This window comes from Nematolebias whitei, chromosome 3 (genome assembly GCF_014905685.2).
Source record: "Nematolebias whitei isolate Nwh7 chromosome 3, NemWhi1, whole genome shotgun sequence".
Classification (NCBI taxonomy): Eukaryota; Metazoa; Chordata; class Actinopteri; order Cyprinodontiformes; family Rivulidae; genus Nematolebias; species Nematolebias whitei.
The window spans coordinates 57,867,734-57,882,668 of record NC_056500.1 but is presented as its reverse complement, the minus strand read 5'-3'; the positions used below and the strand labels follow the sequence as shown (position 1 = coordinate 57,882,668).

General features: G+C 39.4%; 1 protein-coding gene across 2 annotated transcripts in view; it reads left to right on the top strand.

Moving 5' to 3' along the window:
* Positions 1 to 10,104, top strand: part of dcun1d4 (DCN1, defective in cullin neddylation 1, domain containing 4 (S. cerevisiae)) — a 42,756-nt gene extending 32,652 nt beyond the window's left edge. For both annotated transcript variants that reach the window (XM_037698342.1, XM_037698343.1), the window contains 7 exons: positions 3,793 to 3,881; positions 3,979 to 4,049; positions 7,588 to 7,679; positions 7,810 to 7,918; positions 8,348 to 8,452; positions 8,534 to 8,636; positions 8,726 to 10,104. In XM_037698342.1, coding sequence (XP_037554270.1) covers positions 3,793 to 3,881; positions 3,979 to 4,049; positions 7,588 to 7,679; positions 7,810 to 7,918; positions 8,348 to 8,452; positions 8,534 to 8,636; positions 8,726 to 8,781 — 625 coding nt within the window. In that variant the 3' untranslated portion in view covers positions 8,782 to 10,104. The remainder of the gene's footprint in view (positions 1 to 3,792; positions 3,882 to 3,978; positions 4,050 to 7,587; positions 7,680 to 7,809; positions 7,919 to 8,347; positions 8,453 to 8,533; positions 8,637 to 8,725) is intronic.
* The last annotated feature ends 4,831 nt before the right edge of the window (positions 10,105 to 14,935 follow it).

Below are 14,935 nucleotides of genomic sequence, written 5' to 3'. Positions count from 1 at the left end.
GGATCGCGTGAGAGCAGTGAAAAACAAGTTTGATGGTTGTCAGAAGGACAGACAGAAAGTCGGTATCTCATAAAAACAGGTTGTGCAAAACCAAGGCAATAACCTGACCTTGAAAACATGTTTTCCATCATCAAGGCAGTCTGTACAGCAGAGCGATGGCTCATAAAAACATGTCTTTCAAACCCAAAGTCGTGAGTGGATGAAAGACCTGTCTACATCAAACTCCGGGTCACTGTAACCACAAGATGGGCCAGATCCTACGGCCAGAGCACCCCCCGGAGGCTTACTTTCATTCCTCCAAAACACATCTGCAGCACAGGCCTGACTTTGGATAGATAAGCTGCATATAAAGTGAGTATAAGTATAAATTGACATAAAAGCATCAAAATAATCATTCCTATATCATTCCACCCTTGCCTTTTATGGCAATTTAGACATTTAATTCTGATAAGTAACACACACAAAATATATGTTTGAATAGGCATAAAGGCAACTTAAAACCTTGTAAAATATATTTTTATATCAGTCTCCATAAAGGATTTTAGTTCCGCAGAGGCAGAGCTTAAATGGGGGGTTCCGCAGGGGTCCATCCTGGGTCCCCTCCTATTCTCTTTATACCTGCTGCCGCTTGGTGCTATTTTCCGGAAACACAACATGCCCTTCCACTTCTATGCCGATGACTGTCAAATTTACTTCCCCCTAAGACACAATGGTACATGCTCTATTCAACCGCTGCTCAACTGCCTAGCTGACATCAGGGACTGGATGGCTTTAAATTTTTTAAGTTTCATTGAAAAGAAGTCTGAAGTCATGTTGTTCCCTCCCAACGACACGATCACAAACCACTGCATCGACCTTTCCACTCTAACCCTGTCAGAAAAACAGAGTCACTAATCTGGGAGTGATAATGGACCCTTCCCTGAAACTTAACAATCATGTAAACATGATTGTTAAATCATGCTTCTTCCAACTGAGGCGGCTGTCTAAACTGAAGCCCATATTGTCCAAAAAGAACCTGGAGACAGTAATACATGCATTCATTACATCTAGGCTTGATTACTGCAATTCGCTCCTGTTTAGTATCAGTCAGACCTCCATTGCATGACTACAACTGGTCTGGAATGCAGCAGCCCGATTTTTAACCAGTACAGGCAAAAGAGAGCACATTACACCAGTTTTGGCCTCACTGCACTCGTTACCGGTTCACTTTCGAATCCAGTTCAAAATACTCGTGTATGTCTACAAATCGCTGAACAGTGTCGCCCCCCCCCATCTCTCTGATTTGCTACAACCGTATGTCCCACCACGCTCCCTGAGGTCAGCAGACCAGTTGCTCCTCACAGTTCCAGGAACTCGTCTTAAGCGCAGAGGTGACAGGGCCTTCTCTGTAGCAGGACCAAGACTCTGGAACGAGTTACCTCTGCTTGTCAGACAGGCCCCCCTACTCTTGGTTTTCAAGTCCCGTTTAAAAACTCACTACTATTCAGTAGCATTCAACACAAGATGATCTGTGTTTTGATCCTGTATGCTCCACACTGGTTTGTCGTCATTATCAGCATCGTTTTTTGTCTATATTCTGATTTACCTCATTTTGTATTTTGCTTTGTGTGTTACTTGTTGTTTTGTCTGTACAGCACTTTGGTTGGCCTTGCTGCTGTTTTAAGTGCTTTATAAATAAATTGGTATGGTTTAAGGGCCCGGAGATCACGAGCATCCAGTAGAGTTTTACGGCCTTGACCCTTACGCACAGCGATTGTTCCAGATTCTCTGAATCTTTTGATGATGTTATGCACGGTTGATGATGATAACTTAAAAGTCTTTGCTATTTTACACTGGGTAACACCATTCTGGTATTGCTGCACTATCTTTCTGCACAACAATGGTGGAATTAGTGATCCTTTTACCAGCTTGGCTTCTGAGAGACAATGACACTCTGAGAAGCTCTTTTTATACCCAGTCATGTTGTCAATTGACCTAATTAGTGTTAATTGGTCTTCCAGCTGTTTGTTATATGCCCAATTTCCTTTTTCCAGCCACTTATTGCTACTTGTCCCAACTTTTTTGGGATTTGTTGACACTGTGAAATTTTGAATCAACATATTTTTCCTTTAAAATGTTACATTTACTCAGATTAATCTTTTGATCTGTCATCTATGTTATATTACGAATAAAATGTTGACATTTGCCATCTCCACATCATTGCATTCAGTCTTTATTCACAATTTGTTTAGTGTCCCAACTTTTTTGGATTCCGGTTTGTAGGTGTTCATGTTCTCAATACACGACTGAAGACCAAGACCCTGCCTAAGACTGTTCAGGTTCTGACTAACTTGTGTTTTTACCGCTTAGTGGGGTCATTATCAATGTGAGTGACGGGAGCTTGCAGAATCAGTGTATGAAGTTTCAGACTGTTGCTTCCGTTTGCGATTTTTGTGGCTCATGCCAATAAAATTACACAAAAATGTGATTTTGCTTGTAATGAATCAATCAACCTTTATTTATACAGGTAAATCCCATTGAGCCTCAAGGACTCATTTACAAGAGAGACCTGATTTCAACAAAGAAAGATGACAACAATGGACAACAGCAACAACAATAAGCAGTTATAAAAACTCATACTACAGTTTTTTTTTTTTTTTTTTTTTTTTAAGAAATAGGATGGCTTAAAGGAAAAAGGTAACAAAACAAAAAAACAGCTAGATTCCAAGACAAATGTAGAAAACTAAAAACAGGAACATGTCAGCATTGGACCCTGCCAGGAGTCCAACAGATTCGTAAAGACACTTAGAGAGGTCAAGGTCGAGAGCTTCATATCTTTTTGTAAGATATTCCAGGATACAGGAGCGGAGTGGGAGAAGGCCCTTTTGCCTAGTTCAGACCTCACTGAGGGAACACTGCAGGTAATAATGTCCTGAGAGCGCACTCCGTAGCTGCACTCACGCAGAGACATGTAGGAGGAGATGTATGAAGGCAACAGACCAAGAAGTGATTTAAAGATGAAAATGTACCAGTGAGAGAGTCTGCGTGAAGTTAATGATGTCCAGTTAACCAATGAATACAGAGTGCAGTGGTGGGTACGATAATCACAGCCAGTTATGAATCTTAGTGCACCATGATAGACAGCATCCAACATCTGCAGGGTTCTTGTAGGAGCGTTCATGTAAATAATATCACCAAAATCAATTGAGGGAAGGAAAGTCACAGATACAAGGCGTTTTCTAGCATTCAGGGTTAGACAGGATCTGTTTCTGAAAAAGAAACCCAGTTTAACTTTCAGTTTCTTTACCAAGTTTTCCACATGGAGCTTAAAAGAGAGATGTGAGTCGACCAAGATACCCAAATATTTATAGGAATCAACAAACTCAATGGGGACACCATTTGAGGATAAAATCGGAGGAAGAACTGCTGGGACCAACTTCCTATTTGAAAAAAGCATCCCTTTGGTTTTTTCGGCATTTAGGACAAGTTTGAGGTGGAACAAATCAGTCTGGATGTAGTTAAATGCAGATTTCAAAAGCTGGAAAGCCTTAGCAACTGTTTTAGCTCGACAATAAACAACTGTGTCGTCAGCATAGAAATGTATGGATGCATTAGGGATGTTTTTGCCTACATTATGTATGTAGATTGTAAAGAGGGTGGGTCCTAAGACTGAGCCTTGTGGTACACCATTGTTGAATGTTAAATAACTGGAGGAAGTACCATTATGTTGAACCAATGAAAACCAATTTAAAAATGTGCTAGGTTGTGTGTCTGTAATATTGTTGGTTATCTCATTCTTAAAATTGTCTGCAGTGTTTTCAGAAAACACGAAACGGCACTAATCCGTGAGGAGGAGACATTTTCTAGTAAAAGGTGCTTAGAGTGGTTCTACGAATACGCAGGTGAACAAGCCTTAATGCATTCTTGGTTTAGATGAATTTTACCACCGATGTTTGCCGTGTGTGTTTGTAGCTGAGCTTGTGCTGTATACCCATCTAGGCTGTGATGACGTTGTGGGTCCAGAGGGCATAGAGAAGTTCTGTGAAGACATTGGAGTGGAGCCAGAGAATGTAAGCAGAATTTTTGTTGCTTTCTTCACATTTGGCTAAGTTTTTGTGTTTGGTTTTATGTGCATGGTCTCAGTTTGCTTAAGTTTCATTTTATTTCTTGTCAGCAAGTCTCACTCTCTTAGTGATGCTGAAACATCCTTTTGGTCATAGCAACATACGCAAAGATTTTGGTGTTTAAAATATTTGAATTCTGTTGTCAAAAAAATGTTTAACAACCATTTGGGAGTCATATTACAACTTTTTATGCATATATTAGATGTTAAACATCTGGTTTTCTCAAAGATTCTTAATGGCAACTTAGTTAAGTGGCAACAACATTAGCAGGCTGCTGTCCAGCTCTTGTCACATATCCTCATCTCTTACCATGATGACATCAGTGCTCTCTGGCAGGTCTCGCAGCACAAAAGGAAGCCCCTGCAGGTGGAGGTTTAGGTGCATCTAAAAAAGCTGAATATTGTGAAAAACTTCAATTTTTTTTGTCAGTCATTTCAGAAAGTGAAACTCATATTTTACATAGATTTATTGAGTGAAATATTCCATCTATCCATCCTTCTATTGTCTTTACCCGCTTCTTCTTTTTTGGGTCGCAGGGGTCACTGGTGCCCATATCCAGTGAGAGGCGGGGGACACCTGGACAGGTCGTAAGTCCATCACAGGCAGGGAAATATTTCAAACCTTTATTTTTTTTTGTAATTTTGATAATTATATTTTACAAATAAAGAAAAACAAAAATTCATTGTCTCAGAATATTAGAAAATTACGAAGAGGTTGAATATTGTAAACTCCTGGTGTCACAGCCTGATCAGCTGATTAACTCCTTGACATGAGCTACAAATGTCTCATTCATTGAGTCCAGCCACTCCTGAACCATAGACAACATCAAAACTGTCTTACCTGCTGAGGAGACAACTGGACTGGACTGTCTCAGTCGTCCAACATCCTCTTTTCAGATTAAAATTAAAACAAATTTCATTTACCCTTTATTTATACAGGTAGTCTCATTGAGTCACGAGAGATTTTCAAGAGAGACCAGTTTTTGGGAGTAGATGGTGTGGGTTAAGGGCCTTGCTCAGGGGCCCAGAGTGGGGCAAATGAGGGTGGAGGCAGGTGTGGGTGTTTCACCTTTTCCACCCACATTTTTTATATTGATGTGCCGGGAGTTGAACCTGCAACTTTCCGATCGCAGGCCCATCTTCTCTAACCTCTGCGCCACCACTCCCCACAACGTTCATGTCATTTGTAAATCAAGGTTAGGTCCAGAGTCCGTCCGTCCGTCCGTCCGTTCGTCCATCCATCCATCCATCCATCTATCATCTTTACCCACTTCTTCCTTTTCGGGTTGCGGGGGTCACTGATGCCCATGTCCAGTCGTCACTGTGCGAGAAGCGGGGTACATCCTGGACAGGTCTCCAGTCCATCACAGGGACACATGGAGACAAACAACCATTCTCTCTCACTCTCATAGGACAATTTAGAGTTACCAATCAGTCTAACATGCATGTTTTTGGTCTGTGGGAAGAAACCGGAGTACCCGGAGAAAACTCGCGCATGCAGAGAGAGAACATGCAAACTCCACCCAGAAAGGCCCCTGGACCAGGGTTTGAACCAGGATAACCTGCTCGCTGAGAGGCAGCAGCTCTGTCAACCGTGCCACCGTGCTTTCTGTCCAGAATCCACGTTATTCAAGTCCAGAGTGAAGTTTCTACAGTCAGGGATGTTTTGGGTCCATGTCCTCTGCTGGTCCACTGGGTGTTCTGAAGTCCACAGTCCATGCAGCATCTAGCAGGACATTTTAGAGACTTCATGCTTCATTCTGCTGACGAGCTTCATGGAGATGCTGGTTTGATTTTCAGCAGGACTCGGCACCGGCCCACACTGACAAAGGTACAAAAAGCTGGCTGTGGAATATTCTCATTTTCTGAGACACTAAAAGTTGATTTTTCATTATCTGTAAATCATAATCATCAAAACTACAAGAAATAAAGGCTTGAAATATTTCACTCTGTGTGTAATGGATCTTTATAATGCATGTTTCACTTTCTGAAAGGAATGACAAAAATTTTTAACTATTTTGCGATATTCAAATTTTTTTAGACGCACATGTATGTTTGGTGTTCACTAAACCCAAAAACCCACATGTTGCTTCATTTCGTATAGAATTTAACTGAGTACCATTTCATCTCTAAAACATGCCACTGATACTTACAAAGTGTTTATTGGTCTTGTATTCCTTTTTGACCACTGTGCTCTTCTTAAGGAGAACATCTGGTGCGTTCATTCTCAAGTCTTCATTCAGATATTTTTATTTAAGGATCCACATTGATAAATAATGCACTGATTGCCTATTAGAAAAAAAGACAGGTGGTGTTTTGTCCTCCTACATTTTTTAAATAAGGAATATGTTTCAAAATATTTCTCACTTTTGATCAACTTGTCTGGTAAATCATAAAAGGTAAAGTTGGATTTATGAATTGATAACTAATGCATGTCTTGAAACGTTTGAATCTGTTTGAACTAATATTTAACACGAGACAACTAATAATAATAATAATAATACTGTGAGAGATGAGTAGTTGTGTGGATTCTTTGGGATCTCACTGACACACTTGCTCTGAAGCTGACTTTGATAGCAAACTTCTTCTGAATAGGGTAATAGTACATGTTTGTTTTTCTTATCTATTTGGCCTCACTTTATTTTTAATATTAGTGTAAAAATGTATTTGATTTTTATTAATCCAAAAATAAATTTCAACCTTTCAGACTTAAAATACCAGCATAATCATAATCAGTCTCCCCACGATCACAGACATCTACACCTCCAGATGCAGGAAGAGAGCCACCTGCATAATAAAGGACCCCACTCACCCAGCACACACACTTTTTGCCCCACTCCCCTCAGGAAGGAGGTTGAGGAGCATTAAGTGTAGAAGACTGAGGAACAGCTTCTACCCTGAAGCTGTTAGACTCAAGAATCTAACCAGGATAATCAATGTGGGGAAAAAAAAATCACATCATGTTGCTGCTGATTTGTTTCATGTTGCTGCTGATCTGTTTCATGTTGCTGCTGATCTGTTTCATGTTGCTGTTGATCTGTTTCATGTTGCTGTTGATCTGTTTCATGTTGCTGCTGATCTGTTTCATGTTGCTGTTGATCTGTTTCATGTTGCTGCTGATCTGTTTCATGTTGCTGCTGATCTGTTTCATGTTGCTGTGTTCATTCATGCTCATCTGCTCACACAGACTCATGTTCATGCTGCTGTTCGGCGTATTGTTTTTGTATTACTAGTGCTTAGCATATTTTTAGTTATTGTTTTTCTGAGTTCATATCTTAGATCTTATTACTAGTTTTTTTTTTTACATTTTATACTTTTGTTGGATGTAACTGGGACCCTGTGTACATAATTTCGTTCCACCACATGTACCACATTTGGTTCGTATGACAAATAAAGAACCTTGAATCCTTGAATAATATTTGTCCCAGTTGTTGAGGTGTAACTAGCCAGAAGGACGTGTCTCATTGTTTTATATTTCTGCCCAGGTGGTCATGCTGGTTCTGGCTTGGAAGCTGGATGCTCAGAGTATGGGATATTTTACCCTTCAGGAGTGGCTACGAGGCATGGGGTCACTGCAGTATGGCAAACACCTACTTCCTGTCTTTTTTTTCTTATTTGCTGTTTTTTCTTAGTCATTTATTGCCCTCTTGTGGTTGATTTTTTTAATAGAGTTAGTGAAGCGTTGAACACTTTTCTGCTGTTGTCAGGTGTGATTCCACGGAGAGACTGAGGAACTCTCTTGACTACCTGAGATCTGTTCTGAACGACAGCACTAGTTTTAAGCTCATTTACAGATATGCCTTTGATTTTGCTCGGGTAAGTTGAGTATTTTATTTTGTTGTTGTTTACATGGAAGCTCAAATATAGACTTCCAATAAAATATTTGTAAAGTCAGCTTATTATCAAAGTTAATGTCTTAAGTTTGTCAAAATCTTTTTTTATTTCAATTTTGTTTTGACACTGCCAACCATTCAATGCATTAAATTAAATTTAAATATAATTTGATACATGAGTTTTTGTTAATAACAATGTGCTTCACATTGCAGACAATCAAAATAACAGATTATGTGCAGTTCAATGAGTTTAATTAATTTATAACTAATAAATGTGTCCCTTCCCAAGGTGAAGTCAGTGTAGTTTAAAGGGCTGGTTTAGATTTTATTAGTGTAACTAGGCTGCTTTGTTTAAACTGTCTGATATTGTGTATATGTTTATTAAAAGTCTGGAGACTATTTGATTTGACAGGAAAAGGATCAGAGGAGTTTGGATTTGAACACAGCCAAGTGCATGCTGGGACTTCTACTGGGAAAGATGTGGCCTCTGTTTCCTGTGTTTAATCAGTTTTTAGAGGTGAGCGTATTGCTAAATCAATTACAGTAAGTCACAGTAAGCCCGAGGTGGTATTAATCTGACACTCGCGCTGTTCCTCAGCAATCTAAGTACAAAGTCATCAACAAAGACCAGTGGTGTAACGTTTTAGAGTTCAGCAGGACAATCAACCTGGACCTTAGTAACTACGATGAGGACGGTGCCTGTGAGTGAACACACTTATTTGGATATAAAGTGAATCAGCAGAGCTTTAGGTACACTGCTATACTAGTAATTGTCTCATCCTTTTTGCAGGGCCAGTTTTGTTGGACGAGTTTGTGGAATGGTACAAAGAAAGACAGATGTCGTAGCTGAGAATGGAAAAGAAAAAAAAAAGACAACTGTGACCACAACAATTCTGAGCATCAACAACCAATAAGTAGACAACATAAAAACGGTAAAGCAGTGACGGTGGGTGCTTCCTGGTGAAGGAGAGCTTCAAACTGTGTGTATGTTGAGGGGTGGGAGGTGTTTGCCGTATGTTTGCAGTTTGAGTATACACTGCTGGGGAAGAGGACTGTTTTTGCGAAGTTATGCTTCCTGCCAGAAGTTGTGGATTAATTTGCAGCAAACCCCCAGTGGCGTTGCTCTCTTGTCACTGTGACATATTGCTGTCTGCGTTAGGTTGAGTGGAATCGTACATGAACAGTGGAGGAAAATGGTATTGTGTGGGAGAACCACTCCTTGTCTTCAGCACCAAGAAACCAACTGAAGCGACCATCCATGCATTGTGTTTGAGTTTTAAACCGGCATCACTTCGACCTGGGCACACTCAAGTATTAAATATCTGTGTGATGAATTTAATCTTGAGCTCTTCTGGACAAACAGCACTAACTACTGTTTAGTTTTAGCTTGGTAGTAATTCAAAAAGCACACTGTGTCAAAAATGTGACTGTGGGTTTCTAATGCCTGTGCTGTTTACTATCAATAAATGCCAGTTATTTTTATTCCCTCCAGTTTTTGGTCCCTCTTACTGTTTTGCTAACTAGCTGCTGTTCCACTGCAGAGGCTTCAGACCTCATAACACCAAACTGATCAGCATTGCTGCTTACTAACGCTTCTCACAGTGTAGTGCTGAGCCACATGCTCTGATCAGCATGCATTGGTCCGACAACCATTTTATGTATCTGCATTATGTTGGTAGGAGTATTATTGTGCCTCAAAATATGGAAGTCACGTGTGTCCTATACATGCATACCAACAAATCCAAATGAATACACATGAGAATACATGCACTACGTGCGCACACACTACCACCGAATTGGTCAGGTACAGTATCATTTCAGGATGAATTCAGACTGTTTAGGCTGTGTAATAAGTTAACATTGGTATAATGTGTCCATTTTGTCTCCATATTTGGAATCTGTTTTGTCTTCCTAAGTTTACTGACCTACTGATCTCATTATTAGCATATATCCCTGGATTTGCAGTGTTAACATAACTGCAGTGAAACAGAAACCTTTTGAGAACGTCCTCCAGTGGTTCCAACTCGGGTCCTTGAGGAACACCATCCTGCATGTTTTAGTTGTTTTCTAGCTCCAACACAACAGATTCAGTGATTTAATTACTTCCTTGTGTTCTGCAGAAGTCTGTTAATTATCCATTCATTTAAATCAGGTGTGTCAAAGCAGGGTAACAACTAAAACATGCAAGATGGTGTTCCTCAAGGACCAGTGTTGGGAACCATTGCAAATAGGTTTGCTGAAAACATTTCTTTGTAAACACCATTAGCACCTTTAGGATGAAATAGAAACAATGGACACTGACAGTCTGGAGCTGTGTAAAGATGCTATGCTGTTCTGTTTGCCTAGTGTAATGTTCTTGTACAATTTTTTTTGTCTTTGACTGTGATGTAATGCTGAACCGTCAGAAGATTTACTATTTGCATGCTTGCTCCAACGAGCCTTTTTGTGAATGGATGAGATGTTTCAGAAACATTTTTCAAATATGTTTTTGTTTTGTACAGTTACCTGTGCATGCGTTTTGTGCTTGTTTTGACATACACAATCATGTAAGTTTATTTTTCTAATGGAAAACAAAACAAATGTGTCTACAAAGACTTGGAACACACCTGTAACCTCATGGTGGAATGGGAGTCCCCCCCCCCCCCCCACACACACACACATTACATTTATCTCATCTTATACATCTTAACAAAAGCCCCAGCACGCTGCAAACAGTGTGACAAATTGTTTTATTAATTTGAAGTACATAAAATAGCAGTCACTGACATGATACACACACAATACACATTTAGATCTATTATGAGGATTAGCCACATGAAATTACTGTGAAATATTTTCATTATGATTCGTTAACCATCAACAAAAACTAGCTGTTGGATTGCCTACTCTATGTACTACTATGTAGAGATAAATGTTTTAGTATTCTCCCATGGAATTGCAGGAGGGGGAACAGCCTTGTCCCAGCTGTATATATGTATGTAAACTAAGTGTCTATATGTTTGTTTTCTCTATAACCTATGTCTATACACAAATAAAAAGGTTTATTAACTTACTGGCTTGTATTTTTGAGTAATTTTCTAAAAAAGCAGACTTCGTAACTACAAATAATTCATATGATTTATTTTTTTTAATCAACAGGTTTTTTTCAAGTCAAGTATGTTGTAATGATTTATAACATGAGGACATTCAGTGTAAACTTGTGCAACAGAAAATAGATTGATAAATAAAATAGAAGATAATTGTGATTTTAGAAATATAGAAAAATGTGAACAGTAAAGGTTATCCGTACCTGCTGTGAACTACTACCTAAATTTGATTATTAGTTTACATTTGATTTTAAGTTTGCGTTCAAATATTGTATGTGTGTGTGTGTGTGCATAAAATAAAAAGGACAGTTTAGGGATAAAAACCCAGTTATTGTATTGAAAACGATTGGTTAGGTTACAATTTATCTTTTATGTTTTTATAGTCTTGTTTTTTAACACGAGAGATTGTTGTGTACACACTCTTCAGTCATCTGGTAGAGGTGTTTCAGGAACAGGAGGAGGACTCTCATGCATCGAGGGTTTAATGTCATGCCTTTTGTAGCGAGGAACTCCATACAACAAAAACAAATCTGCATCTTTTTTCTTTTCCATTGAGGAAGAGGAAAGACGTTTTAATGGCACTTTAGATGAGATTTTGGTGTCGTTTTCAGACTCGTAAATAAAATTGGTGTCATCTTGTAAACCATAGTCATCAGATGAAAGAGATCTCTCCCACAGTCTTCTTTCCATTGACATGACTTTTAGGGCATCAAGGCCTTTCTTTTCTCTTTTGTCCTCTGATGCAGTATTTGATTTTTCATTTATTTTGTGGGGTGAAATACCGAGCAGATCAAAAGTATTACTAGATGAAGGAGAAGCACCTTTGCTGCCAAGTGATGAGTATTTATTCATTAGTGTCTCATCTAATTTCACACTGTCTTGCATTTTGTCAAAAATATTTGAACTGCTGGAGGCTTCAAGAGGGAGAGAATGTGGTCCTGCGAGGGAAGCCTGCTGTGAAGATGGTAATGTTGCTTTCAAACCTACTGGATTGGAAGTTGAAAGGTGAGATACATGATGATCAACTCTCGTCCACTTATTATCATGAAGTATGGCCACATCTGTGTTTGATCTGGACTGTCTTATTTTTCCTTGTACTATATCATCAAAGCTCATGCTTGGACCAAATTTTGGGGAATGATATGTGTTGTAACTGTCTGTTTGTGCAATGAATGTATTGTCTGCAGTTTGACTACTGCCAGCTGGGGTAAAAGAGTTTTTAGGAAGTGATGAGGATTTGATAATGGAATGCTTAGTGATTAGTGATTCACCTGTAGTTTCTAATATCGTTGATGTTTGTCTGCTTTGTATTTCACTGTATTTGGTCACATCTTTTTCACTTTTACTGAATAAAGTTTGGGTATTACATGGCTCTGGTGATGGTGCCTTGATATTCAGATACCTTTTGATGCGTGGGACACTACAACTCTGGTCAGGAACACTTGAGTCTATTGTTTCATCCTCATTATCACTGCTAGAAGAGGAATGAGGATGACATTGAAAAGTTGTAGCTGAAACCTTTTCATCAAACCATATATCTTGATACCTTTTAATGTCTTGAAAACTAAGATCAACCAATTTAGTGTCTGGCTTGCTCGTATCTGCTTTAACTGAGAAGGTGAACTTGTTATGTGGATCCTTTAATGTAGGGGAAACATTCACTAGTATGTTTTCAGGCACACGAGAGGAGTCTGTGTGGACTAATTCTTGGACTCCAACAACTCTTCTCTGTAATCTTCCAGGTACACTTTCACTGCTGGAAAAGTATGGGGAATCAGGTGGGGGCAATGATGGCAGACTGTGTGATATTGTAGTAGGCGACGTTATTTCAAGACGTCTCCGAAAGCGGGAGATTCCAAAATTCCTCGTGGCCAACTGTGTTTGAAACTTTGCATTTATTTCAGGTGTTGTGCTGGTTGTGTTATTTGTTAGCTGGTTCTCCATATCAAGTGAAATAACTGCATACTTTTCTAATGTGATGTTGTGTTTTTTCTTTGGAGTATGTGAAATGTTCTTTAGAACTTCTGGAGACCATAAGAACTTTTTTTCTGAGGTTGTTGGTACAGCAGATGTTTCCATTCCAGGCCTTGACACATGTAACTTTTTTTGTGCTTGTTTCTTAAATTGACCAGTGGCTTCATCCTCACCTTCATTCTGACCAGTTTTATCCTCACTGTCACTACTGGAAGATGAATTAGGTCTTGGTAATGGCCCATTGATATCTAGACGCCTCTTTATTTTTCTTACTCCCTCAAGAACAATTGCTGGCCATTGGTTTTCTGGTTCTTGGGTGGCTGTTTGATGCACCTTCTCTAGAAGATTTGACACATGCAAATCTCCATTTTCTTGTTTTTTATTGTGACCGGTTTTATTCTCACTGTGATTACGGGTAGGTGATTCAGATCTTGGTATTGGCCGTTTGAAATCTAGTCGTCTCTTGAGGTGTGTTATTGTCCCTAGATTAAGAGCTGGCCTGAGATGTGTTGCTGCCTCTAGATTAATAGTAGGCCATTGGTTGTCGTTCTCTTTAGTGACTGTTTGAGATACTTTTAATGGAGGCCTTAACACATGTAACTCTTGTTCTTGTTTCTTTATAAGACCAGTTTCACCCTCACTGTCACTACTGGAAGATGAATCGGGTGTTGGTTTTAGTCCCTTGATATCCAGACGCCTCTTGAGGTGTGTTATTGCCCCTAGATTAATAGTAGGCCATTGGTTGTCTTGCTCTTTAGTGACTGTTTGATAAATTTTTATTGACGGCTTTGACACATGTAACTCTTGCTGTTCCTGTTTCTTTATGTGACCAGTTTCTCCCTCACTGTAACTACTGGAAGATGTGTCAGTTTTTGATGTTGGTCCCTTGATATCCATGCGCCTCTTGAGGTATGTTATTGCCCCAAGATTAATAGTTGGCCATTGATTGTCTTGTTCTTTAGTGACTGTTTGAGATACTTTTATTGGAGGCCTTAACACACCTAACTCTTGTTGTTCCTGTTTGTTTATGTGACCAGTTTCATCCTCACTGTCACTACTGGAAGAAGAGTCACATTTTAGTGATGGTCCTTTGATGTCAAAGCGCCTCTTGATTTGTGTTACTTGATCAAGATTAAGAGCTGGCCATTGGTTGTCTTGCTCTTTAATGACTGTTTGAGATACTTTTATTGAAGGCCTTGAGATATGTAACTCTTGTTCCTGTATCTTTATGTGACCAATTTCATCCTCACTGTCACTACTGGAAGATGAATCAGGTGTTGGTTTTAGTCCCTTGATATCCAGATGCCTCTTGAGGCGTGTTATTGCCCCAAGATTAATAGTAGGCCATTGGTTGTCTTGCTCTTTTGTGACTGTTTGAGATACTTTTATTGGAGGCCTTGACACATGTAACTCTTGTTGTTCCTGTTTGTTTATGTGACCATTTTCATTCTCACTGTCACTACTGGAAAATTGGTTAGTTTTTGGTGTTGGTCCCTTGATGTCCAAACGCTTCTTGAGGTGTGTTATTGCCCCAAGATTAATAGTAGGCCATTGGTTGTCTTGCTGTTTAGTGACTGTTTGAGATACTTTTATTGGAATCCTTGACACATGTAACTCTTGTTGTTCCTGTTTGTTTATGTGACCAGTTTCATCCTCACTGTCACTACTGGAAGATGATTCGGTTGTTGGTGATGGTCCCTTGATATCCAGATGCCTCTTGAGGTGTGTTATTGCCCCTAGATTAATGGTAGGCCATTGGTTGTCTTGCTGTTTAGTGACTGTTTGTGATACTTTTATTGGAGGCCTTGACACATGTAACTCTTGTTCGTGTTTCTTTATGTGACCAGTTTCATCCTCACTGTCACTACTGGAAGATGAATCAGGTTTTGTTGTTGGTCCCTTGATATCCAGACGCCTCTTGAGGTGTGTTATTGCCCCTA